This window comes from Falco rusticolus, chromosome 10 (genome assembly GCF_015220075.1).
Source record: "Falco rusticolus isolate bFalRus1 chromosome 10, bFalRus1.pri, whole genome shotgun sequence".
In the NCBI taxonomy this organism is placed as follows: Eukaryota; Metazoa; Chordata; class Aves; order Falconiformes; family Falconidae; genus Falco; species Falco rusticolus.
Genome location: NC_051196.1, coordinates 22,846,038 through 22,873,352, shown reverse-complemented (window position 1 = coordinate 22,873,352; position 27,315 = coordinate 22,846,038). Strand labels below are relative to the sequence as shown.

Here is a 27,315-nt window from a genome sequence, read left to right as displayed (position 1 = left end):
CACACCGGTCCCAGCCCGGCCCTCCCCGGGTGGCTCTTCCTGCTGGTGCCTGGGGACGCCCCCCTTCCTCCGCCTCCTCCTCCCCCTCATCTCCATCATCTCCTCCTCCTCCTCCTCCTCCTTCTCCTCCTCCTCCTCCTCCTCCTCCTCCTCCTCCTCCTCTCCCTCCCGTCCTCCTCCTCCTCCCCTCTGCCCCGCTGATTGGTCCAGCCCGGCTATATTTTGCCCCTTCCAGCCCAGCATCATCCCAAAAGTTTTTTTTGGGGGGAAAGGGGGGAAAAAAATAAAAGAGGAAAAAAAAAGAAAAGCAACCAAAACAAACCAAGCCGACCCCGAGTCCCCCCGAAGCGCAGACGAGGGAGGCTAGCGGCGGGGCTGCTGCTCGGCGGCTGCTGGACCCGGTGGGACGCGGCGGGACCCGGTTCTCTCTCCGGCACCCGGTCGGGTCGGACACAAAGTGCTGTCCAGCTGGAATGAATATATCTGAGTCTAACTACTGCCGAGAGGAGATATCGCAACCCCGGGGCGACTGTTCATGGGTCACCGCCGCCGTGCCGGCCGCTGAGCCCGGGCTCGCCTTCCCGCGCCCCCCGGGAGCCGCCTCCCCCGCCAGCCGCACGCCCAGCCCCGAGCCCGGCTTCGCCTTCGGCCCCGGCCCCGGCGGCGCGGCCCCCGGCGCGGCCCCCGGCGCGGCCCCCAGCCGCACGCCCAGCCCCGAGCCGGGCTATGGATACAGCCCCCCGGCGGGCCGCGCCGAGGGCAAGGCCGGCGAGGACTCCCGCATCCGCCGGCCCATGAACGCCTTCATGGTCTGGGCGAAGGATGAGCGCAAGCGGCTGGCGCAGCAGAACCCCGACCTGCACAACGCCGTGCTCAGCAAGATGCTGGGTGAGCGGGACGGGCTGCGGGTGCGGGGTTGCGGGGCTGGGGGTGCGGGGTTACAGAGCCAGGGATGTGGGCTGTAGGGGTGCAAGGCTGTGGGATGCTGGGGTATGAGCTAGGGATGCGGGGATGCCGGGGTGCGGGGCTGGGGAGGCAGGGATACGGGGCTAGGGATGCGGGGGTATGAAGCCAGGGATGCGGGGGTGCAGGGCGGGGGATGCAGGGTTACAGGGCTGGAGGTGGAGGATTACAGAGCCAGGGATGCAGGCTGCAGAGGTGCAAGGCTGTGGGATGCAGGGGTATGAGCAGGGGATGCGGGGGTGCAGGCCTGGGGATGCAGGGATACAGGGCTGGGGATGCATGGGTATGAAGCCAGGGATGCGGGGGTGCGGGCTGCAGGGGTGCAAGGCTGTGGCATACAGGGGTATGAGCTAGGGATGCGGGGATGTGAGGGTACGGGGCTGGGGATGCAGGGATGGGGGGCTGGGGATGCGGGGGTATGAAGCCAGGGATGCAAGGATGTGGGCTGCAGGGCTGCAAGGCTGAGGGGTGCGGGGTTACAGAGCCAGGAATGTGGGGATGCAGGGTTACAGGGCTAGGGATGCAGGCTGCAGAGATGCAAGGCTGTGGGATGTGGGGGTACGGGGCTGGGGATGCGGGGATGTGGGGGTAAGAAGCTAGGAATGTAAGGATGTGGGGTATGGGGCTGAGGATGCAGGAGTATGAAGCTAGGGTTGTGGGGGTACAGGGCTGGAGATGTAAGCTGCGAGGGTGCAGGGCTGTGGATTGCAGGGCTATGGAGCTAGGGATGCGGGGGTACAGGGCTGGGGATGCAGGCTGCAGGAGTACAGGGCTGTGGGATGTAGGGGTATGTGGGGCTATGGGGTTGGGGATGTAGGGATAGGAGGCTATAGGACTGGCGATGTGGGCTGCAGGGTTCCAGGGCAGCGGGATGCAGGGGTATGGGGCTGTGGGATGCTGGGATACAGGGCTGGGGATGTAGGGTTAGGCAGTTATGAGGCTGGCAATGCCGTATGCAGGGGTTCAGGGCAGCGGGGTTCAGGGATACAGGGCTAGAAATGTGGGCTGAAGGGGTACGGGGCAGCAGGATGCAGGGATGCAGGGCTGGGAATACACACTGCAGGGGTGTGGGGTGTTAGGATATGGGGATTCAGGGCTGGGGATGTGATTTGTAGGGATACATGGCAGCAGAATGCAGGGGTACAGGGCTGGGGATGTGGGTTGCAGGGTACAGGGTGTCGGGATGCAGGGATACAGGGCTGGGAGTGTGAGATGGAGTGGTACAGGGCATTGGGATGTGTGCTGCAAGGGTACGGGGCTGTGGGATACAGGCTGCAAGGATATGGGGCTGTGCTAGCCAGGCTGCAAGGGTGCAGGGCTGTGGGATGCAGGCTGCAAGGATATGGGGTACAGCAGCTGGATTACAAGGATTGGGTGCTGTGGGATGCAGGAATAGGGTGCCGCAGGATGCAGGGCTGCGGGCTGTAAGGTTAGAGGGCTGTAGGGATATAAGATGAAGGGATGCAGGCTGCAGGGACATGGGCTGTAAGGATGCAGGGCTGTGGGATCCAGGACTGCGGGGTGCAGCGCAGTGTTAGAGGATGTGGGAATATAGTGCTGTGGGTTGTGGGATGCGAGGATGCAGAGCTGTTTGTATGCAAGATGCAGGGAAATGGTGCTGCAGAATGCAGAGATACAGGGCTGTGGGGCACACAGCCATGGGGATGCAGGATATGGGAATACAGGGCTGCAGGATGCGGGATACACAACTGTAGGATGCGGGATGTGGGAACACGGGAAGCAGGATATGGGTAGACAGAGTTGCAGGATGCGGGACTACGGGAAGCAGGATATGGCCAAATGGGGCAGCAGGATGCAGAGACGCGGGGTGCGCAGACATGGGATTCAGGATATAGGGCTGTGGGGTGCAAGGACTGGGGATGTGTGATTGGGACTACAGAGGTGCAGGGCTATGGATGTGGGATCAGGGAAGTGGGAACACCAGGGACTGGGCTGTGCCAAGGAGCAGTGGGAGACAGAATCCCCAGCCCTGGCAGAGGGGTTCCTGTGGCCCCCCTAGGCTTTGAACCCCCATTCTCCTACGGCACTGAAGTGCTGGGCACACCCTGAGGCTGATGCTGGGACATAGGGATAGCCCTGCTTGGGCTCCCGTTCTCCAGCCCTTCTTTGTGTCAGCACTAGGACCCTGCTCCGGCACTGAACCGTCTGGGGGAGCCCTTCCCACTCCAAGGGCCCCCTCTTCATGGGTGCCCCCGCACCCCAGCCAGGGCCAGGTGGCCGAGCCATTGTCACAGAGCTTCGCTTTCCCCTTCCAGGCCAGTCATGGAAAGCGCTGAGTGCCAGCGACAAGCGTCCCTTCGTGGAAGAGGCAGAGCGGCTGCGAATCCAGCATCTCCAGGATCACCCCAACTACAAGTACCGCCCAAGGAGAAAGAAGCAAGCCAAGAAAATCAAGAGGATGGAACCCAATATCCTCCTGCATAACCTTTCCCAGCCTTGCAGTGACAACTTCAGCATGAGTCACCATGGCGGCAGCGGCCACCCCCAGCCTCCCCCACTTAACCACTTCAGAGAACTCCACTCCATGGGGTCGGATATTGAAAACTATGGCTTGCCAACTCCTGAGATGTCTCCCTTGGATGTCTTGGAACAGACCGAGCCGGCATTTTTCCCTCCGCACATGCAGGATGACTGCAACATGATGCCCTTTCGCGGCTACCACCACCATCACCAGATGGAGTTTCCCCAGGAGAAGTGCATGGGGAGGGACGTGGCGGTGCCCTACGCGCAGACCCCCTCGCACTTGGCCGACGCCATGAGGACTCCCCATCCCTCCAGCATATACTACAACCAGATGTGCTCGGGAACTCAGAACGGGCTTTCCGCCCACCTGGGCCAGCTCTCGCCCCCACCTGAAGCCCACCACATGGAGAGCGTGGATCACTTGAACCAAACCGAGCTGTGGACAGACGTTGACCGCAACGAGTTTGACCAGTATTTGAACATGAGCAGGACTCGTCCCGAAGCCTCGGGACTCCCTTACCATGTCTCCCTGTCCAAAGTGACTCCTAGAAGCATCTCCTGCGAGGAGAGCAGCTTGATATCTGCCTTGTCCGATGCCAGCAGCGCTGTTTACTATAGCCCCTGCATCACCGGTTAGGTTGGCCCCACCATCCGATGCTCTCACCAGGAGAGCCCTGACTCTCCTCTAAAAACAAAAAGCCATCCTCCTTTAACCACGAGCTCCATAATATTTAGAGTATCTCATTAAATGCATCGCTTTCTTTTGTTTTTTTTTTTACTTCGGTTTTTTGTTTTTTGGTGGGTTGTTGGTTTTTTTTAGAGAGAAAACATGCTGAACTCACTGATATACCGTATAACTATATAACACAGATAGACGCCTTTCCCAAGCACTAGCCTGCCTGCTGCGCTCCCCGCTCCAGCCCTCGGCAGGGCATAGCTCTAGCTCCCACCAGCTCAAAGGGGCATTTTTAAGCCAATTCCAGTAAATCCTGCCTGAAACAACCACCACCAGGATGAGCCGAAGCACCCTGCCCCCAGTATTTAACCCAAGGGCAGGTGGACTTGTGGGGGGTTGGAAAAAACTTTTAGAAAGACTTTGCCGGGGCCATTAAAGAGTCAGCGCCCATTAGAGGTGGGCTTTAGGACGGTTTTTACTGTATTCTCAGCAATATATTTTAATTGGGCAACAAAACTATATTTTTACTAAGCATTTTTATATATAAAATGGTATTTAATGTCTTTTGGGTTTTTTTATTAGACTTTTTAAAAATAAATCGAGGGATATCCATGAGATCTAAAGCATTTATGTAGCAAAGCTGGATTAAAAAAAAAAAGGGGGGGAGGGGAGGGAAAAGGAGATATTTTGTGAAAAGGGAATGACAATGTAAATATTGTGGAACAATTGACTGGAATTTTGTACAAAAGAAAAATATGACTGCAAACACTTTTATTGTCTAGAACTGTACGGAGAGCAAACTGTTTTATACTGGTTAATTATTAAAACATCTTCATATAATTGTTCCCATCTTGTGTGCTTGTTGTGTGAACACATATTTTCCGCAAATACATGTTGTCCCAACCATTTCCAGATTTTTGTATCCGTTGATTAATGTTTTGACAACCTGGCAAATGTATTAATTTCCAGGCTGCCGCCCGCCTGCCCCATCAGCTGCCTCGGGCTCGGTGAGTGTGGCTCAGCTCAGCGCGGGACGGCAGCGCCGGCAGTGGGATAGGATGCTGGAGGCCACCCCACGGCACCGCGCTGTGCCACCCGGAGATGTGCTTTGCAGGAAAAGCAGCTGTTCTCAGCTTAAAATATAATAAACCATGTGATATCCTCCTCCGAAATGAGCCTTGGTGTGGTTATTATTTTGCCAAGCTGGCAGCGCATCGGCATGTGGTCCCCACGGCTCACCCCGTTTTCCCATCAAGCCCCCCAAAAATAGAGCCTGGCTGCTCTGACACCTTCACTCTAGTCCTTGGAGCTGGAAGAAAGCCCCGTGTGCCAGAGCCCTTCCACCTCCTGGCCCTTGCTGGCTGCTTCCCGGCTCCGGCAGCCGCCAGGTCTTGCCAAGCCGTCGCCATGCCCAGCCGGACTGTGCTCGGAGCCGCCGGTGCTTTGCTGGAGCTTCATCCCCCTCCAGTGAATTACTTTATGATTTACAATATTTTTTTGTTCAATTTGAAAATGAGAACTGACAATCTGTTGCATAAAACCCCAGTGACATCCGTTCCTTGAACGCCGAGTGATTTTAAACCAGGCTGATATCACCAAAAAAGGCTATTTAAAAAAAAAATAATATTTGAATAGAAGAAGAGGGGTTTTTTTGTTGTTGTTGGCAAAGAATTGCCTTTTAGGGGAAATGGATATTTAGCAAATGACATTAATTTTCAAGCTTCTCCTAAATTAAATTCACATTAGTGTTAACAGGACTAAATCCTGACTCACTTTTTTTTTGTTGTTGTTTAATGTGAAGCGCTAATAAACGGGACCACTTCGGGGGCTGGCGACGTGTTCCCATTAAATGCCAGAAAGGCGCTTCATTGTCTTTCCATATACAGTATGTAAAAAGGGGGAATACATGGAAAAATGACCTCACTACCTACACGGGAGGGCTGGCGGGCGCCCGGCGGGTGCCAGAACCCGCGCCGCAGCAAACAAACACAACACCAAATGAGAAGCATCCTGTGCCGCCGCCGATGACTATGAAAGGAAGCAGCCGTCTATAGCCGTCCCGCTCTGCTCCCCGAAGCAGCCTGGGAGGAAGGAGATGGGGAGGGAGGGGGAAAGAAAGCCCTGACTTATTTTCCAGCCCCCAGCTTCCAGGTACCTTCCAGGCGAGGATGTGATCACTTCCTGCGGTTCGAAGCAGCGATGCGCACGCCACTCCTCGCCCAGCTGCCCAGCGGTGCCAGGGGAAGCCGGCAGAGGATCGTATCATGTTAAGTCATCTTTCTGCAGCAGAAATCCCCTTCTTTCCCCATGGATCAGGCCGTGCCAGCTCATTTCTGATCTCAGAGGATAGCTAGAAATCCTTGGGGTGGTTTTTTGGCTGTGTTCCTTGCTCTGGAGCACTTTGGGTCCAGCGTGCCTGGGTTTCGGGTGCTTGGCAGCACCGGCAGTGTGGCTGGGCATGGATAGGAGCTTTCGCAAAGCACCTGCACTGCAAAACTCTTGAAAATATAACTTTGCTGTGGGGCTGGGTGGGGAGCGGGGGGATCTCTTTGTGCCTGAGGATGCTGCCATGGGGCTGGGGAGAGTACCAGACTGAAAACTGCAGGATGGTCACTCCCGTAAATGCACCAGGGATGCATCGTGTTGAAACCACGGCTGCTGCATCGCTGCACAAGCACCGAGCGGTGCCAGGGCCGTTTGTGGGGACCTGCCATGCCTGCCCGTCCCCAGGTCACCAAGACCCAGCACCAGATTATGGCTCCCCAGCTCTGCATCACTAACACTGAGCAGTGCTTGCCAGCAAAGCCCTGACTTGCTTCTACACAAAAGCAGGCAGGGCCCTGCAAACCCTCCTACCTAACTCAGCCCTGGGTGTTTTTATTAATAATAAAGCCTAATTGCAATCGAGGCTGTGAACAATGCATGGCTGCCCCGTCTCGCTGGCCAGCCCTACCCCGGGTCATGGGGAAATGAGAAAGAAGGGAAAGGAGAGAGGAAGAAAACAAGAGCACAGGTTTGGGTCAGACAGCGGGCAGAAGGACCCGTGCCAGGCCCCGTGGGTGCCACCTCCTCCCGTCGCTCGCTGCTTCACACAGCCTTTTCACAAAACTCACCGGTTTGAGATCAAGTTCATCAAGAAGTGCCCCAAACCAGGGCCGCTCCTCCAGCCTTGCCTTCGAGCCGGCAGCGTGTGACTGGTACCCAGCTGGCAGCGGTTTGGACCAGCACCTTCCCATGGCATCAGAGCTGCAGCATTATGTTTTAGCCATGGACAGGACAGGATTGGCCCTCTCAAAACCCAGGGTTTGACTGGGCTGGTCAGCACCGGGGCTGGTCTGGCTCTGTCAGGAGGACAGAGAGCTAGACAGATCCTGGAAGGGGTGCTGGCTCCCTGATGAGCTTTAACCACACCACTAATTAGCTGTATTTGATTCGATGCTAAACCCCCTATCTCCCAGTTTGACTTGGCTTTGGCTGTTTGGCCTCGTGGGTTTGCTGAGCGTGAGGTCAATTCATGTAAACCATGGGTCAGAAAAGCCAGCTGGGGGTGGGCTGGGCTGCTCCAGCTGTGCCTACGTGCTCAGCTGTCCCTCGGACACATCCTGCGCTGCTCTGGTACCAGGACTGGGCAGGGACAGCCAGCCTGCGCACCGGGAGAGCCTTTCATTTCTAACTCACCTCCTTTCCCTGCCCCATCCCCATAAGGCCACGCTGGGGCAGGAAACCATCCACCAGCCTTTTATTTCGCTGCATGCCGGTGGCTCAGGTGTGACGTGGGACTGGAATGGACGGGGCTGAAATAGTTTGGGGATGATTTCACTGCTGTTATGGCTCAGGCGGGGCTGGTTACTATGCAGCCCCTTCTGATTTTTATGACTTAATCTCTCCAAAGCTCAGGGCCTGATGGTTTTGGACTGGGGAGGAGGAGTGAGGGGCTCTTAGCAGGTCGTTATGGGAGAAATATGGAGAAGGTATTTGACAGGTATATGTAAAACCTGACAGGCTCATCCTGCCGGCTTTCCCCAGGATGGCTGCTGGGGCAGGGCGAGGGGGAAGGGCTGCCAGGTCCTGCCTGGACTTTACAGGCAGGTGGCATCTGCTCTGTGTCCCCTGGGGACTGGTGCCACGGGACCCCCTCGGGGCTTGCTGACCCACACACTGGGGCTGCTTCTGCAGAGGTCCCCACGTGTCGTGACACGTGTGAGTGCCACTGTCCCCAGGGCAGCATGTACACCATGCACACCCACCCTGTCCTTCCCGTGCTGCACACCATGGCTATTGTTGTGCTGCACGTCAGGGAGAGGGTCGGGGTGGCGTGAGAAGTGTGTGAGTGTGTGTGAATGTGTGCATTTGTGTGTATCCATATGTGTGCATCCATGTGTATACACATCTTGGTGTGTATTCATGTGTGCATGCATCTGTGTATGTGTGCATGCATGCATTTGTGTGGATCCACATGTGTGGATCCATGTGTAATACACATCTCTGTGGTGTGTTCATGTGTGCATGCATTTGTGTATGGTGCACACGCCTGGGTATCTGTGTGCATGTATCTAGTGTGTGCCTGCATGTCTGCAGACATGTGTGTGCATCTCTGCATGTGTATGTACAGTGTGTCCCTTTTCGTGTATCTGCATGTGCGTGAGTATGTACATACATGTGTGCCTCTGCGTGTACCCATGTGTGCACTATCTGTACGTGCACATGTGTATACACGTGTGCATATGCATGCGCATCCATGTCTGTGTGTGCATCCATGTGTGCATGCATCTGTATGCATGTATGCATCTCCATGCATGCATGCCCCTGTGTGCACGTACATGTGTGCACATCTGCATGCATGTGTGTCCCCCCGTGTGTGTATCCATGCGCACACCCATGCGTGTGTGTGTTCCGCAGGAGGTTCACTGGTCAGGTTTATAGACGTTCTGGTTTTTTAACAGCATTATAGAGCATTCAATGACATCACCCAAATATTAAAACAGCATGTGCCAGCCGGCCGGGCGCAGCGATACGCAGCCCCAGGCTCGCTGCTCCCGCAGCCAAAGCCATGGCAAAGCCAGGGGCAAGTGGGACCCACCAGGGCAGTCGGTGGCAGCTCCGGGCAGCCCGAGCCATCCTGGCCCGGAGCACTCGGAGGGGAGGGAATGCTGACATGCACCCACGAATGCGCAGCATCGATGAAGCCATCCCAGCTGGGATATTAAGGGGGAATCAGAGCTTTTCAGTCCATGTATTTTGGGTGCTTACCACCACATGTCCCTGCAGTGGGGACATTGGTGGGAACGGGAAGATGCTGCCGGTGCTGGTTCCCCACCCACGGCACCAGGCAGCTGCTCTAGAGCTAGTGATGGGATTATCTTTTTTTTCACCCTCTTCCACCAGAAAAAAAAAAAAAAAAAAAAAAAAAAAAAGATTTATCAAAACCAACCTGTTTGTGGAAACGGCTCCAAAACATTTCCTGACTCAAGAAAAGAGCACTGGAAAAAAATAAAAAAAACTTTCCAGGTTTTTTTAGATGGGAGGCAAACCATTCGAGATGTAACAGCATTATATGTGTGGAGGTGAACTGAAGGGAAAAGCTTGAAATGTGAAGAAAGGTTTCAATGTTCCCAGCACAATCTTTCCTGACCGAGCAGAAGAAAAGTTCCCAAACCTTCCCCAACTTTCTTTTTTGCAGCCCAGTTTGGGAAAGGAAATGGTTGGAAATCTCAACGCGCCCTTGCAGGACAGGAAAGGCACCGTTTCCTCCACGGCTGTGCCCAGAGCGGCCGGCCGGGGGCAGCGGCGAAGCGCGGGGTGGTGATGGATGCTCTCCCAAGTCTCCCACCAGCTGCTGCAGGGGAGCTGAGGCCACGGAGTTGTAAATATTACAGGTTTTGCAAAAGAAAAAGAAAAAAAGCCAGCGAAGAGTCTTTAATGTGCCTGGAAAGTGAAATATTTTTTTTTAGCATTTCTCTTGCTGGGAATGTTCAGCCTCTCCATCAGCTCAGGCCGTGGCCCCCCAGCTCATGGCATTGCCCCCACCAGCCCTTGCATTCTTTCCCCTGCCTTGGGGCCACCACCAGCCCCTGACCCCACAGCCCCCGGCCCCACGCCACCCATCTGCTCACCCCGCACCACACTGGGTCCCCTTTGGACCATAAGGGAGGCAGGTTTGACCTTCATTGAGTGAGTCAGGGGGAGTCTGGGGGCTTCTCTCCCCCACTGGCCCTCAGGCAAGCTGAGCCCCACAGACATCCATCAGAGCTGCTTTGTGCTCCTCTTCTGAGCTGAGCCAGCAATGCTGTGGTGCACCCAGAGGCCAAAGGCTCATGGAAGAGATGGTAGTGTTCTCCAGAGGTCACCTAACCCAACCCAATACAACTCAAGTCAACACAACCCAATACAACCAACTCAACCAATACAACACAACCTAACCCAACACAACCCAGCACAGCCCAGTACAACCCAGTATAACCCAGCCCAGCCAACCCAATCCAAACTAAACCAACCCACCAAAGGCAACCCAATCCAACCAAAGGCAACACAACCCATCCTAACTCACCTTCACCCAACTCAACCCAACCAATCTATCCCAACCTAATCCAGCCAACCTATCCCAACCTAACCCAACCAACTCAGCCTTGCCTACCTAACCCAACCCAACTCAACCAGCCTAATCCAACCTCCCATGCAAAGCTAGTCTCCCCATTGCATCCCACACAGCTGAGCTCAGCCCTGCTGGGGTGTTGCAGGGGTCTCGGTGGAAGCCTCTCCCTCCCCCTGCACTCAGCAGCCCCAGGGGGGTTGAGCCCAGCAGGGAACTGAATCATGTCCCCCCCCCCCACCAACGGAGGAGCGTCACAGACTGTCTGAGGCTCATCAGGAGAGTCAGGCCAGGCCGCGCGGGGCCGTTCTGGGAAGCCATCCAGCCATCCGCTGGGAGAGGAGTCTGCCTAAAAATGACTCTCCTGGCTCCTCTCCATGCTCCGACCATCCCATATGGAACAAATGTACATTTTCCATCAATTGTTTGTATTTTTCATTTAAAGAAAGAAGGAGGAGAAAAAAAAAGATAGAAAGCAAGCCGGCTATACATATATGCAAAGCATCGGTGACAGCAGATAGGCCCCATCGTGGAGAGGGAGAAACACTGGCCAGCGTTCAGAGACTCAAATGTATGGTATGAAACAATAAATTTTAAGTGTGTTTTGACATATTTGGTGGTCTCTGCCTCACGCTTAATGAGCGTTGGTCCACGTTACGGGGGAACCGCACAGCTCGAGGTGGTTGGCAGGCTGTGCTGGGGGGGGTTGGTGGCCAGCGAGGCCGGAGGTAGACGTCGAGGTGGTCCCAACATGTGTGCCCCAAGGGAACTGGGCACAAGGACGTGGCACGAGGGACTGCGCCGGCACGCTCGGAGGAAAGGATGCTGCGGGCACCGCGGCGCCTCAGCACCCGCAGGGGATGAGCGGCAATGCCAGCTTGCAGGAAGAAGCATCAGGAGGTGGAGTTGGGTTGAACTTGGCAGGGGGGGACATGCAACGCGGCGGTGATGTCCCAGGGCAGCATCCTTCACCACCACAAGGCTTGGGCAACCTGTGCTCCCATCTCCAGGCTGGGTCCCAGCCGGGCTGTGCTGCTTTGCCTGCAGGAAAACCACGGATTCCCACATCCCCATCACCATGGGGAGAAAGCCTGAGGGGACGGGAGAAGCGGCAGGAGAGGCAAGCGCAGCCCTCCCGCATCCCCTGCCTCTGTGCCAGGCTGCCCGGCTCCCCCCGTCTGACAGGGTTTGATCAGAAAGATGGACATGAAAGTGGAGCTTGGCTCTGGTTTCTCTCTCATTCAGAACATTCAAAAACTATTAACTGTGGTGGGGGTAAGCAAGCAGCTGGTTTTAATATTGTGCTCTTCCAATTGTGTTGGGGTTTTTTTTCTCCCCCTGCTTTTCACGAGCACTTTAAGTGACATGGTTACATGTATTTGATTAAAAAGCTGTAATTCAACCAGTGCATTTTCTTGTACTGTACAAAACGGCTTAAAGACACAGGATTTATTTACGGTGGTCTCCCAGTTTTCCAGCTCTGCCAAAAGACAAGATGACAGGCAAGTTGTGGAAGGGGGGACAGATAGCAGCAGAGGGGGACACACAATCCTGCCTGGCTTTCTCAGTGTGGGGACAATGACCGGATCCTTTCCTCCACTGTAAGGCTCAGCCTGCTGCCACCAGCCTGGTCCTTGGAGCCGTCCATGCATCTCAAGGGCACAAGCTCCTTTTCGGTGTCCACAGGGTCACATCTCAGCTCACGGACCGGCAGAGAGGGGGCAGTGAGGAAAGCACACCTGGGTTTGTCCAAACTGGTCCCCATCTTGCCCACAGCAAGATGCTGCAGGAGCTGGCTTGTGGGGGGAGATTTTTCCAGCCACGACCATCCCCTGCCCGTGCAGGGATGCTGCCAGCACTGAGAAGCCCATCCCAAGGTGGCAGCTCCTTTTCCTAAGGAAGAAAAAGCCTTTATGAGATCCCAGTGAGGAGCCATAGCCCAATGCTGCCAAGAGCCCTGGATCATATCCCGTTAACCCTGACATCTCCCGTGGCACGGCCGCAGACTGGAGCCATGCTCACCCACACCCTGTTGGCTCCTGCACTTCAGAAGTGATGCCTTTCAGCCCAAAAAAAGCAGTCATGAAGCTGCAGAGAGGTGAAGAGAGAGCCAAGGGCTGCTCTGCACCCCCTCCCAGCACCACAATAACCCCCTCTCCTCACTCTGCCACCCCGAGAGGTAGCGGCACAGCTGCGGCATGGCCCCTGTGCCCCATCCCATCCGTGGGCTGTCTGCGTCCCTGTGTGTTTCCCTGGCCTGGGAGGCAGAGGGGTGGGTGTGCGTGTGTGCGTGTGTGCGTGTGCGTGTGCGTGTGTGTGCGTGTGCATGTGTGTGTGTGTGTGCAACACTGGTCCCACCACAGAAAGCAGCTCCACCTGGCACAGATTCACCTCTCTCGCCCAGATTTGCTTCTATAGAATAAAAATAAACCCAGCAGTACCTGCACCTCACCTGCCCCAAAGTCCCCAGCATGCAGCCCTGGGGACATGGACACCAATCCCAGCCTCACCCAGAGCCAACCTGCCCCCCAGCCCCACTGCTGCTGGGGGGGCGGGGGCTCCTAGTTGCTGGCCTGCCGAGCTGTGTCTTTTCCTCAGCTGCTCCCGCCCAGGGATCACCTGCAGTTCAGTTGATTTATGAACGGAGAATTTTTCAAGCTCCGTTTCCTTTTCATTGTTGTTTCAGTTGCTGTGCTCGCTTCCGCCCGCCTTTGAATAACTCCTGCCACGCTGCGAGCGGTGAGAAAGGCGGTGAGTAAACACTCACACTCGGCCCGGGAGCCAGGGGGCAGGAGCCTTCTCCCCTCCCTGAAACCAGGGGGATGCGGGGCTGCCCACCGGCCAGTCCCACCTGCGGTGGGAGGAGGATGCTGGGCTTCGAGCGAGTAAAGCCTGAAAGCGGATCCCTTTTTTCCTGTGGCTGCGGTTTGGGATGGAGGAGCAGCATCCCGGCCCCCTGCCCTGCCGCACAGCCCCTGGGGGGTGGCAGTCCCGTGGGGATGCTGCTTTCCCACGCTGTGACTGGGGCGGGGGTTGCAGTGGGTGGTTTTACTGGAGGGACCCTAAAAAGTGGTTCTAGGGGATTGGTTCATCTCCTCATGGAGAGGTTCATCTCCCCAGGTCTTTACTCCACCGCGGCTGGGCTGAGCTGTGGTACCTGGCTCCATTGCCATTTTCATGCCAGCATGATGCCCAGGTGGAGGGGGGGCTCCTCCAGCTGGTGACACCCACCACAGTGAAGAGAGGATGCTCTGGAGGGAGCTTGGGTTAATTTAGAGCAAACCCCTTAAACAAGAAAAGAAATAATAAAAGGAGAGGAAAGAAACCCCACCCGCAATCTCAGCTCAGCCCAGGACCTGCATCCCCACCACTACCACCTGCCAGCCCTCTCCCTGCCACCCACATCCCAGACCACCGAGGAAACCCCCCTCGTCCCCAGCGCAGACCCCCAGGCCCAGGAGGTGGGCAGCTGCCCATCCCTGCTTGCGCCCATTGTCCTGCTCTTCCTCCCCGTGCCCCACAGCCCCCCGCCACCGCCCCGGGGCCGGGGGGGAAAACAGGAAGCTCTCCCCAGCACGCTGCTGCGGAAATGAGACAAGCGGGCTGGAGCGGCGGCGAGGACGGCGGGAGGAAGCGGACGGGATATTTGGAACTGACGGTGAATTCTTGGGCTTATCTCTGTGCCGCAGAGGCCCAGGAGTCCTTACAAAACAGCGCCCAGCTGGAGCGAGGCCCGCGGTTGGGGACGCATCCTTATCCCCGCCACCACCCCTGGTACCCCGCTCGGTGGCGGGATACTGGTGGCAGGGAGGGGACACCCACCAGGTGTGGTGGGTGGCACCTGTGTCCCATCGGGGGTCACAGAAGAGACCTGATGCCTGCTGATAGGTGGGGATGGGGATATGCAGCCCCCAGGCTGAGTGGACCCTGCACCTTCAACAGGGATTTGGGGACCAGGATACTCCCACCATCCCTAAATCCTGGGCAAAAATCCCATTGTTTTATGAGCCCCCAGGACACAAATTCCCCCTTGCCCATGGGGAGCCATTCCCCATCCTGCCCGCAGCCTGCCCCCCACCCTGCCCATGGTCTGCACTGGGACACCTCAAGCCCATCACCTCCCCTTCTGCTCCCACAGGCACCAGCGGTAGAGCTGGGATGCAGGATGCTGGTCCCCTGCCTGCCCTGCCTGCCCTGCCCACCCCACGGCCCCGCACACTGCACCGCCTGCTGCAAAGGGTTACGGCCAGCCCGCCTTGCTCCAATTTTGCCCTTCCAGCTGCTGCTTGCCTTTTTGTTGGGGTTTAATTATTTTTCGTAACAATGCCGTGTTACTTTATACTTGGAGCATTGGGCCCGGCTGGGGAATAGAAACGGTCGGGGCGGGGGAGCACCCGACCCAAAGGCGAAGGTTTCTGCAGCACTTCCTAAAAGCGGGCAGCTGCCCGCTGCAGGCAGGGGAGTGGGGCCGGGATGGTGGCATCATCCCAGGAGAGCTGGGGCTGCTGCCAGCACCCAGGGATCCAGTTAGGCTTTGGTGGGGTCAGCCCCTCGTTTGCTAATTTGTTGTGAAAATTAGGCAGGAGCCTTGCAGCGGGTAGCGGAGGCAGCTGGAGCACCCGGAGGTCAGTGCCGGGAGCAGCTCGAGATGGGCATCGGCTTCACGGAGTTTCCCTACGCCCCGTGGGAACCCCCCGGCCAAGGGCACCCAGCGTGGTGGCACCTTCGGAGCCGGAGAGCACTGGCGGTGCGGGCAGTGCCTGTGGCTGGGACCCATTGGGGAGGGCTGCTGCAGCCAGCGGAGCCAAATTTGGTGGCTGGGGTGGGGGGAGCAGGGTGTGACGGGTCACCCTGGCAGAGGCTGAGACTCCTCCTCTGTGGGGAGGAGGACAAAGGATGGAAGCGGCTGCCCCGTTGCAACACATCCCCGGCGAGCACAATGGAAATGCCATCCTCCGTCTTGTGAAACAGGAACCTCATATGATCTCGCTGAAGGCTGGGGACACTCTTGTAGGTCTGAGCGTGACGCTCCCCGGGCTCCTTTCTCCACCCGCGGGGGGACAGGGGACAGTGGGGACTCCCCCACCACATCCCTGCCCCAGCGAGGACTGGGCTGCCACCACCATCCCCCAAGGCACACTGGACCCACTGGCAGGAGGAAGGCAAAGCCCTGCAGCCCACCCTGCGGCCAAAATACCCCCGGGTCCCCCCCAGCCACCCCAAAACACTGTCCCACAGAGGCACATGCACCCACAGCCCACCGAACATCCCCCTACAGCCCTGCTTGAGGATTCCTAAATAAACTTCGTTGTCCCTTTATGTTCTTGACCCCAGATTTAATTAGACCCCCTGTTTCCTGCCTATATGAAAAATCACTTCCCCGAGCAGGTGGCTGCGATACCGTCGGGGCTGTTGTTGTTTTCTCTGGGGTGGGGGGAAGGTGGTAAATGGGGGGAAGAGTTTGTTGTTTATTTTTATATTTACAAAGCACAGCTTTTTCCTGGTGCCGGGCATCGGAAGAGTGGCAGGATGTGACCTTCATCCATCTCCTCCTCACTCACACAATACGGCCGCGAGCGCCACGGGCCGCCGCCGCCATTGTCCCCCCATGGCCACCGGGCACCTCCCGCGCCGCCCCGCCGGCACCTGGCGCCCGCCGGCACCCGGCACCGCTGCCGCTGCCCCCCAGCTGGGCCCCGCCGCTCGCACATGCACAAGGGAAAAAAAGAGAAAAAAATTTTTACAAAAAAAAAAAAATAGCAAGGTCGCTGGTTTCCTTTCTGGAAAACAAGCAGGAGCGCCGAGCGGGGCGGCAGCGTGGGAAGGAGGCAGGGGAGTTCTGTCGGGTCCCCTGACGCCTCTCCTTCTGGGGGGGTTGGCCCCCTCCTCTGCCCCATGTGTGGGGCACGAGGCCTTTTTCCCCATGCGTGGGGCAAACCAGCCTTTGGCCCAGCGCCACCACCCTGGCCACAGCAGGGGCAGCAGACGAGCAAGGGGTGCAGGCCACATCGGATTCCCCTGGCTCTGAGGTCCTGGGGAGCACCCCAGCAGGCAAAAGACCACCCAAACCCCAGCAGGGACTTGCAGAGTGGGTGCTGCTCCCTGTCCCCATCCCGTGTGGCTCCTCCAGAGCATCCCAGTGCTCATGGGGGGCTGCAGCAGCAGGGGGCTGGTGCCGCTGGCTGCCGGGAGAGCTGCTGTGGGGTGCTGAGCAGAGCTGGCCTCGGCGTGGAGTTGGCACTGCCCGGCATCCCTGCACCCAGCGTGGGACGGATGAAGACGTAATGAAGTGAAATCTGCTTTCTCTCATTCTTCTCAAGAAGCACCATGCTATAGAGGGCTGCACTGCCGCTTGATCCACAGAGGAACACGCTCCGACCCCGGCTCCATCCGTTTTTACACATTGGTGTCTGCAGCGACAGAGCTGCAGGGACAAACATCTGATGTGACCCCCCAAAACCAACACGGGTACTCATGTGCTACTTGCTGGTGGCATCGCTGCCCCAAATAAAGAGGAATTTATTGCAGTATTTTACAGGGACAAAGGGTCAGTCACCCAAGAGCACCTTCCCCAGCTGGTCCCACTGCATGACTGAGATCCACTCCAGAGCAGCCTGAGACCCTGCGCCAGTGCTGCCCAGGGGGCTCAAGCAGGGGGTGGCACCGCCAGTGCAAGCCCCCAGTACTCTCCAGCACCATGGCATGTCACGGCCCCGCTGCAGCCGCAGAGCCCGGCGCAGCAAGGTGGCATGGGGCTGGGGTGTCCCTGTGCCCTGCCCAAAGCCTGGCTCTGTGGCAATGGAACGCAGCCACTGCAGGAGCAGGGAGTAGCGCCAGCACAGGCACAGCATGTGGCATGGCACAGCACGGCATGGCGTGGCACAGCATGGCATGACACAGCACAGCATGGCATGGCATGGCACAGCACAGCATGGCATGACACAGCACAGCATGGCATGGCATGGCACAGCATGGCACGGCACAGCATGACACAGCACAGCACGGCATGACTCGGCACAGCACAGCACAGCATGACATGGCACAGCATGACACAACACAGCATGACATGGCACGGCACGGCATGGCACAGCATGGCACAGTGCAGCACGGCACCAGGGCTAGCCTCGCATTTGCAGAGATGCCACCCAGAGATGCCAGCACCTCAGGGCCACTCCAGTTCCAACCCTGCCAAGCATTCGAAAGGGCAGTTTATTAATTTATTATTTAATTCCCCAGCATCCCCCTGTCTTAGGGGCCGATTGGGCCCCATCCTGCTCAGGAGCATGCACGGCCACAGGTGCAGCCCTGCTGGGGTACAGCACCCATCGCCTCAAGCACAGAGCCTCCCCAGCACCCACAGGATCCCCACCACGTGGGACCCTCATCCCAGGACCCCCACCAGTGGGTGCGGCAGGCTGTGGGTGCCCACCTGGGGGCGGGGGGGGTGTGGCATGCTCAGGCCCCCGCTGCTGGGCGCAGTTGGTTATCGTTACATTTGGCACAGGTCGCTTCCATCGGGCTCAATAGGGGAGGGAGAGAGAAAAAGGAAAACTCAGCTCAGGGCGATTTAATAAGTTCAGTGTTACGAGCTGGGGAAAAGCTGTGGAACACACAAGTGGTAACGCAGGATTAATCTTTCCTTTAGTCTTGGGAATTATGTTTTCATTAATCCTAATTTTTCCAGATGTTTCACTCCTTATACCATGCTCTTCAAAGCCTCTGTGGCTGCAAATTCTAATGAAGCCATGAGAACATTTTAAAGAGAAAGATTCAAAGCTTAAATTGCTTCCTTTTTTTTTTTTTTTTTCTTTTTCTTGGGTTTTTGGTGTTGGGTTTTTTTCTCCTTCTTTTCCCCCTGGTTGGGCTGTCGGGGAGTGCATGTGTGTGCGGTCCCAGCGCCTCCACATGTTGTGTTACACAATGTGCTAACAAGATGGAGAAGGCCACTCGGACCGCGTGATGCCGGTGTGACGTCTGTTCGGCTTTGTGTCCCCCCCTCCGGTAGGACCCGGCTGCGAGGGGCAGGGGAGGGGGGGGCTGGCCCCCTGCCCACCGCCTGACAGCCGGCACCAGGGCTCCTGGGGTCAGAGCTGGACGGGAGCTTTTAAAACGCTCGTGGTGCTCACTCCCAGCTCGCTTAGACACCAGGCGGGTGTTTATGTAGGACCGACGGAGAGATTGGAGCAGGAGCCAGGCGTAGCTCCATGGGTAGCCTGGCTTGCCAGCAGGATCTTTAGGGAATGGGGAATTTGGGGGTACTCCGGGCTCAGGAGAGCAGCTGGAGGGGGTGGTGGGGAGAAAAGCGATGCTGAGGCCGGGGGAGCCGTCAGCAGTTCCTCCCACCGCGCGGTGCCTTGGCCGGGCATCCTCTCGCTGCCCTGTGGGGATAAAGCCAGAGCTCCTGCTCCCTCCTGCCTGGCAGCGGGTCCCCAGCGCCCATCCCCAGGTGCCAGTGCACGGCCATGGGGTGGGGGCACCCAGCCACCCCTGCGCCACCACAGCATTCCCAACCCTCGCACCCCACCGGGCTTCCCCAGCCAACCCCAGCTCGGCACAGCTGCAGGATCCGGCCGCTGCCGCCCGGCTGGGCTGAGCATCCCCTCCTCGCCGGGAGCCCTCGTCTGACGCAGGAGGTCAGACAAGACGATCGGAACAATCCTCCCGGTCTCCAGCACCCGGGATTCAGATCCATGTACTTATATGGCCTGCAAAACGCGGTGGGAGCATGACCAACGTCTGGAAATCCAGATATGACTAGATCCCTTCATTAGTAATTTCTTGTACATGACTTTCTAGACCATAGGGATTTGTTAAATTTGCAGGAGTGTTTCTCACAGTGCCATGGACTGGCTGTTGCCAGCATATATTGGCTCAGATCTGTCAGATCCTGTTGCCTTATATGACCCTCGGTTAATTCAGCTTTTCTTTGTATCCAGCCCTCAGCGGGGAACTCCTCTAGCAGTCTCAGCGTGGATCATGCTAAAATGGTTCCCCAGTCCTCCTGCCATAAAACAACTGCCCACACAGTGAAAGGGGGACGTGGGGGGTGGAATTCAATGCTCCCCTCCCCACCACCCCGGCCTTCGCCAGATGCTTCCTCCATCCCCGCTCCTTCGGTGCCGAAAGAAAACTCTCCATGCCTGGAAAACGTTACTGGAGTGACCAGACCTTCCCCCCGGCACCGGGTTCTCCCTGCAAGGACCGTGGCATCCCACCGGCACACCCTGCACCATGAGGTTAATCATTCGCCGCCCTCGGGGGTGCTCCGGGGCCAGGGGGGGACTTTCACCTTCCCAGCGACCTCTTGAAACTTCAACCTTCCTTTATGGGTGCCATAAAGGTTATTTTTTAAACTGTGCCCCAGCAGGGTTTCTCCCCTCTCTGCAGCAGGGTCTTTGGTCTGGGGAGGGCTTGGGCATCGCTGCTCTTTGCACCTCATCTGGTTTGGGAAGCAGGAATGTTGAAAGGATGGCCTTTTTCCCAAGGGAAGAGGATGGTGGTACCCACCAGCTCAGCAAAGGAGCATGGCAGTGGATAGCTCCACATGTCCCCACCTGCCGCACAGCTCAGCCCCACGGTGTGTGCAGCAGAGCTGGGGATGCTGGCGGGGGGGATGCGAGGGGCTGTGGGTTGCAGAGGAGCCCCCCCCCTGGCTTCTGCCCCTTTGGGAGCCCAAATAAGCATCCCAAATCCCCAAGTGCTGCCAGATTTCCAGGTGGAAAAAGCACATGTCCAAGGACTTCCCGCTGAGCCTGCAACTCCTTATCACCCACTGAATGAGATAAGGAGCCATGTCACCTCCTGAAACACCCATCCCCAAGCACCGAGTCCAGCAGCCCTGCCCGGCACTGCCCCCCCCAGCACCTGCCCACCCGGCACACTGAGCCCAGTGAGGGCACCCCAGCCTCCTGGTGTCTCCCCACCTCTGCCTCTTGCTAGAGGTGACAGCCAGATCCAGGAGGACTTCCACATCCCAAATCTTCCAACATGATGCTTGTCCTCTCCAGCAGATCTGGCAGCCCTGGGATGCTCCAGAAGGATGCACTCCACTAGCATCTTCCTCCTTCTCCTTGCAGGAGGCACTGTGCCAGAACCTTGAAACCATGGAAGCGCTCTGCTTTTTAAAAGATCTGTTCAAAAGCTTTTCCTGTTAGTATTTTATTTAACCTCACCTTACAAGAGCCCCACACCGATGTGGGATGGGAAGGGCTGAGCGGCTGTGGGGCAGCAGGAGGGAGCAAGCGTGCAGCAGCGAGCACCCCAGTGCCGGCACACCGAGGGGAGCCCTACCCTTGTTCACATGCAGCTTCTTTGCCCAACTGAGGCCAAAATGCTTCACCCAGCTCCTCTGTTTCAGGAGTCCTACCCTCTCTGAGCATCACCCTGAGGTTTTATCTCAGCCGCCATCAACAAAAGAGGTTTTACTGTGCCGAGCTGTTCCCTTGAAAATCCCTTTGGAGGGCTGGCGTGGCATGTGAAGGGTCACGCGTGAGGGGTCAGGGGGCTGAAATCACCCTTCTTTGCTTTTTTTATACCAGCAAGCAGTGAAGGAGGTGTCGCCTGCGTCCTCTTGTCCCTCATCCTGGCTGCCCCGGTGGAGGTGGGAGCTGGCAGCAGCTGTGGGAGGTGGATCAGGCTGTGTCCCCGGCATGGGCACAGGCAGGAGCAAGGGCAGCATCCTGCCCACTCATCCCATCCCATCCCCAGCCACCCCGGGGACACTGGAGGGAGATGTATGGCACTGTGGGGACCTCAGCCCCACATTTCCTTGGGCAAGGGATCCCCGCAGGAGCAGCCGCTGCCGTTAGCATCACCAGCCGTGCAGCAGGGACGTGTTACGGGCAGACAAAGCATCCCGGGTCCCATCCAGCAACCTCCCACAGCTCTCACCACCTCTCCGCTGCCCTCAGCTGCGGCTTGGGCGCAACACAGCCCCTCCTCAACCCCCAGAGGCGCTACCTTCAAAGCACCTCCTCCTCCTATATGTTGCCCCTATTTCCAGCATCCTTGGGTTGAAAAATGGCCGGGGAGGGTTTGGCAGAGGAGCCTTGCACAGATTATTCAACAATTGTTTCCCATTTTGCGCCCTCGCCTGCCTCATCCTCCAGTTACAATGACGAAGAGCGCGCAGAGCCAGCGCCCCGGCAGGGGTGTTGAGATCAGGGACAGCACAAAATATCTTCTCTCTGGAACAAATATTTACCAACCCTTCTGCCTTTTGTTCTTGTGGTTCTCATATATTTTTTTTTATTTTTTTTTCCAGACATTCACTGGCAAAATGTCACACTAAGCAGCAACCCAGAAACTTCGGGGTAGCTGCTTGGCTGCTCTGGGCTTTGTTTTTCTCGCGCGCTAATTGTTAATGAATTTCCAGCCATTTAAGCCAATGCAAACCTGTGAGAAAATGATCTTCTCAGCCCTGATTTTAGAACTTTATGGCGCTTCACAAAATCCGGGCAGTTGCCGAGCAAAACGTGCATCATCCCGCAGCGTAGGGCGGTGGCAGTGCCAGAGCCATCCCTGCGTGGGATGTGGCAGAGCCAGGCCAGGAGCTGGGGGGGTCTGCGTGCCCAGCATCGCTCCCGGGGTTTCAGCAGTGTGGTCCGCACTCTCAAATGGGGATGGATTAAATGGGGTCCATGCCATGGTAGCCTCATCCCTGGCCAGCTCCTCGCAGATCACCCTTCTCCCCGCTCGGTCCCATGGCAGGTTTTTCTTGGTTCCCTTCAAAATCACAGCCCCCATCATGTCCACTTTATGGTGGCCAAACAAGAGCATGTGAGTAATTTATGGGCGTCGTGTTTAAAGAAGGGATGGGGAAAAAAACTCCTTTTCTGGCACATAAACTTATATCTTTGGTTAAAGATTAACCATGGCCATAAAACACCCAATGTAGGAGCAAGCGGAGCTCACCCTGCAAGTGCTGCCGGGCTGCTGCTCTGTGCCCAGCCACCCCAACGGTCACCGTCCTCTCCTGTCCCCCTAGGATGGCCACACCACCCCCTGCCCACCCCCGCCGCCTCCTGCCCCTCTTCCTGGGACTCTTCCAAGGTGCCCTGCTCCTTTTCTTCGCCTTCTTCGTCAACTACAATGAGCCCTCAGCGCAGGCAGCGGACACCAACTTCATGGCCAACCAACTCTACGGCATCTTCCCCCTCTTCCAGGACATCCAGGTGATGCTGGTGGTGGGGCTGGGTCTCCTGCTGACGTTCCTGCCCCGCTATGGGCTCAGTGTCCTCACCCACAACTTCCTCCTGCTCAACTTCTCCATGCAATGGGCGCTGGTGCTGCAGGGCTTGCTCCATCATTTCCACCATGGTCAGGTGCGTCTAGACCTCCACAACCTCCTCACCACTGAGTTTGCTGCCGTGACAGTGCTTATCTCCGTGGGAGCTGTCCTGGGGAGGACCAGCCTCTGCCAGCTCCTCATCATGGCCACCTGCGAAGTCCCCATCTACCTCGCCAGTGAGTGGGCCATCATCACATCTCTGGGTGTCCTGGATGCGGGAGGTACCATCACGATCCATGTCTTCTCCTGCTATTTCGGCCTCGGTGTGTCCAAGGCTCTGTTCAGGACGGCACAGTGGCCAGTGCATCCCAAGGAGACCCCAACACCCCACTCTGACCTCCTGTCCCTGGTGGGGACACTTATCCTCTGGGTTTTCTGGCCCAGCTTCATAGCTATCCTCTGCCAACCGGGAGATGCCCAGCACCGCGCCATCCTGAACACCCTCCTGGCCATGAGCGCCAGTGCTGTGACCACTGTGGTGGTCTCCAGCCTGCTGGAGAGGGACGGCAAGCTCAGCCCTGGCCACCTGCAGAACGGCAGCCTGGCCGGCGGGGTGGCCATCGGCACGGTCGCTGACATGGCCATGCCACCGGTAGCTGCTCTTGCCCTGGGCAGCCTCTCGGCTGTGGTGTGCATCCTTGGCTTCAGGTTCCTCACCCCACTCCTGGTGAGCAAGCTCACACTGCAGGACCAGTGTGGCATCCACAACCTCCACGGCTTGCCCGGCATCCTTGGTGCTGCAGCCAGCGCCATGGCCATCCTGGTGGCATCCAACAACACCTCCAGCTCCCACTTCTCCCAGGGGTCGCCCACTGGGGGCAATGCCAGTGAGGTGGTGGTGGGACAGTGGGAAGACCACAGGGCGGGCAGGCAGGCGCTGTACCAGGTGGCAGGGCTGGCAGTGGCTGGTGGGGGCTCGCTGCTCGCCGGGCTGCTCACCGGTGCAGTGCTCCGGCTGCCCTGCCTGCCCCAGCCACCCGAGCAGCTCTGCTTCGATGACTCACTGTATTTTAAGATTCAGGATCAGAGTGAGAGCCTGGGGCCAGGTGGCACTGCTGAGGAAGTAGCCCTGGCTCTGAAGGAGCACGTTTAGGTGCTGGCATGTGGTAGCCACAGCAGGAGCCAGGGAACCGGCTCAGGGGTACACTCTTTCTGCCTCCACCGCTGGCACAGAGCAGTGGGCAGGAGATGCTGCCTGTGCCCGCTCCCTGCCCCATGCCTGGATCTGGCTGCCAAGGATGCTCCAGGGCCAGGGCCGCACCACGGCACCAGTCCCTCCTCTGTCCTCCTACCCTGTGTCTGCAAACCCCCTCCTCTGCCCTGGCTGCTCCCAGGATCCATCCATCCCTGACAGCAACCAGAGAAACAACCTGCTCAGGGTGTCTCCCCTGGGATGGCTCAACCCCCGGCTAACTTGGACAGCCCTGCCGCAGGGCACCGGCTGCTTCGCAATCTGTGGATGGCATCACCTGCAGTGCCCGTCCCAACCCTTGACTCCCCTGCCCACGATGGGCAGCACCTGGCAAGGGCTGTCGGCTCCCTGCCGGCTCCAGCCACAGCACTGGGCTGGGGACTCAGCATCCACTGCCAGGAGGGTGGAAAGGCAGTGGTGGGGCGAGGTGAGATGAGATGAGCTGCCCCAAGCAAGGGATTTTATGGGGATTTGGTAGCCTGTGCTGGATGATCTGCTCTCCAGGATAGTTTGCAAAGGGAGGTGCCAGCAAGCAGCCCTAAGGAGGAACAGAGCATGGCGAGGAGTCTTGGAGAGAGCCAGCATGCAGGAGGGACCTGCACCCCACAGCACCCTCATCCCACCCCGAAGCTGGGGCTGGGAAAGCTGCACTGGCATCCCAGGGTGCTGGGGGGCCCCCGAGGAAGAGCGATGGCCCCGTCCCATCCCACCCCAGGCAGCAAGCCACTTCCACCCCGTGGAGGACAAAGCCTGTGGTCCATCGCTGGCATGAGGCAAGCTGCGAGCGCGGGGCCGCATCCTGCCCAGAAAGCAAGGGCTGTGATTCACACCCCCCCTGCCATGAGTCACCGCTGCCCCTGTGCCACCACAGATCCCGCTGCTGCGGAGACAATGTCAGCGATGCTCATGGGATCCCGAGGGGGTCGAGGCAACCAAGCCCCCCCAGTGCCGGCTGCAGGACCAGGGGGCTCTCGCCACAGTTGGGGGTCCCCAACCCCGAGCTGGTGGGAGCGGGGCTGGATCCCCTCCGCCCGGCGCGGCCCCAGGCGCAGCCAACACCAAAAGGGAGCGAGGCTGGGGAATTCGCCCTCCAATAATCACAAACAGGCTCGGGGGCCCGGGTGTGTTTGGTTAATTGTTAGAATAAAATATTGCCGAGCTCTGACAAAGAAATCCTGCCCTGCAGCCCGGCGCGGCCGAACAATGGGCCCCGGTGCAGGATGCCGCGGGCTGAGCAGCGGGGCCGGGGGCCACGGTGGCAAGAGGCAGCTCGGTCCCCTCCAGCCCCCAGTCCCAGCAGCCCCCCGGCTTCTTGGCGGGCCGGCGTGGACGTGCCCCATGCCGGTGTCGGGAGCCATCACACGCCTGCTCACCAGCGTGGACTGGGAGCAGGGTCCGGCTGAGCCCCTCACCGCTGCCTGGCTCCCGCTGGGTGTCGAGAGCCGCCGGAGCCAGCGCCCGCCCGGGAGCCGCGATACCATCAAGGCCTGGATCAGCAGCATCCAGCCTCCATGCGAGCCGGTGCTCCCGCTGAGCCTGGCATCCTGGTCCCGCTGGTTTCCCCCCATGCCGAGGCCTGCCGGCTCCAACGGCCAGCTCTGGCTCTGCTCCGGTGGCAGGGAGGAGGGTGCGTGGGGCTAGTGGTGCTGGGGGCTGCAGCACCCCCTCAGGAAGCAGCCGTGGAGAGGAATCATGTGCACACACTCACGCACACACAGACACAATCACACACACATGCACGCACACACACAAAATCCCATGCATGCACCCATGCACCCATGCACCCAGATGTACGTGCATGCACACATACGCAGGGATGTATACATGCATGCACACGCACATGCACGCGCAGCCTGGAGGCTGCAAACCTCTTGCTGGCGGAGGTGGCGGTGGAGCAGGGCAGAGCTGCTTTCCAGCATCCCCCAGCCCTTCCCAGCGAGGACGCAGCCTCCCGCTGAGCAGCCTGCGGCACCCAGCAGGAGAGTGGGCGATGGGGCCGCAGGGAGGGAGGGCACCCGCAGCTGGGCCTGGGCGCACCCTGCCTCTCGGCTGGCATGTCCTGGCACGGGCACCCCACCGCGCCGTGGCACAAATCTGCTCAGCAGATGCCTCCAAAACCAGCAACGGGCCCGGGAAATGATGGGGCATCAGCACTTTCCCGCTGCCCGGAGGGGCTCAGGCACCCAGTATCCCACAGCCGAGGGTGCCAGGACCCACCTGGGCTGTGGCATGGCTCCATGCAGCCCCGCTCCCAGCCGTCCCCATCCCCTGGCACCCGCTGTCTTACAGCTGGAGCCAGGCAGCGATGCCGCTGGGTGTGCCGACCCGCGCCCGGTTCTCCCCGCTCCTCCAAACCAGCCACTCTCCAAAGGATGGAGCAGTAAAATATTCAGCAGAGCCCCTAGCGTTTATCACACCGTAAATCTGGGCTTTCAACAGCTTTACAACGCTGCAGGGAGATGGGAGAGAACAAAACGCTGCTCTGCTTCATCAGACACAGCCTGCGTGTGCCAGTGCCCCCAGCACCAGGGCTGCCAGGGGACGGACCCCCAGCCCCACTTGCAAGGGGCATGAGGACAGAAGCAGGGGGCTTACGTGGGCAAGGGCCCCCCCGACACTGGGCAGGGAGGCTCAGGCACCCCGGGATGGTGCTGGCTCTGAGGCAGCGTATTTCAGTGGGACAGTGATGGTGCAAAGGGGCGAAATGTACCTCCAGCACCAGCTCTGCAGAAATACGGCAGCCACCATCCTCTGGCGCGGTACCTCGGCACGGTCCCCCAGCATGGTCCCCCAGCACGCTGGGGTCTGCCGCTGCCTCTGAGCTCAGCCCGCAGCTGGGTTGGCATGCAGCACGCTGATCCTCATAAGGAGTACCAGTCCTCATCCTTGTCCCCATCCCTGTCCCCAGCACCCTCCACCAACCCCCGTCTCCCAGCGGGACCCTGCCGTGATTGCAAAACAAGCAGCAAGGGGAGGAAGCTGTGATTGCACTGTTTGCACAGCGCTCGGATGCATCTGGCGAGGCGATCAGCCGGCAGCACATGGCACAACGCAGGGGCACGGGTACAGCGAGCCAGCCCCCCACCCCATGCATCCCCTTGTGCTTTAACACACGTGTGTGC

At 58.4% G+C, this 27,315-nt stretch overlaps 2 protein-coding genes across 2 annotated transcripts; both read left to right on the top strand.

Annotated features, from left to right (window-relative positions):
* Positions 1-244: 244 nt before the first annotated feature.
* SOX18 (SRY-box transcription factor 18) lies at positions 245-5,031 on the top strand. Its single transcript, XM_037403116.1, has 2 exons — positions 245-888; positions 3,240-5,031. The coding sequence occupies exons 1-2, from the start codon at positions 474-476 to the stop codon at positions 4,082-4,084; spliced, it is 1,260 nt and encodes a 419-aa protein (XP_037259013.1). The 5' UTR covers positions 245-473; the 3' UTR covers positions 4,085-5,031.
* A 16,916-nt stretch (positions 5,032-21,947) lies between these two features.
* On the top strand, positions 21,948-24,509 carry LOC119154212 (ammonium transporter Rh type A-like). The gene has a single exon (XM_037401483.1). The coding sequence runs from the start codon at positions 22,700-22,702 to the stop codon at positions 24,092-24,094; it is 1,395 nt and encodes a 464-aa protein (XP_037257380.1). The 5' UTR covers positions 21,948-22,699; the 3' UTR covers positions 24,095-24,509.
* Positions 24,510-27,315: the final 2,806 nt, after the last annotated feature.

Bases quoted from the DNA above. Each gene is read 5' to 3' on its own strand.
- LOC119154212 (XM_037401483.1), top strand. From the start codon at position 22,700: ATGGCCACACCACCCCCTGCCCACCCCCGCCGCCTCCTGCCCCTCTTC.
- SOX18 (XM_037403116.1), top strand. From the start codon at position 474: ATGAATATATCTGAGTCTAACTACTGCCGAGAGGAGATATCGCAACCC. The intron at 889-3,239 runs GTGAGCGGGACG...TTCCCCTTCCAG, and splicing joins CGTGCTCAGCAAGATGCTGG to GCCAGTCATGGAAAGCGCTG.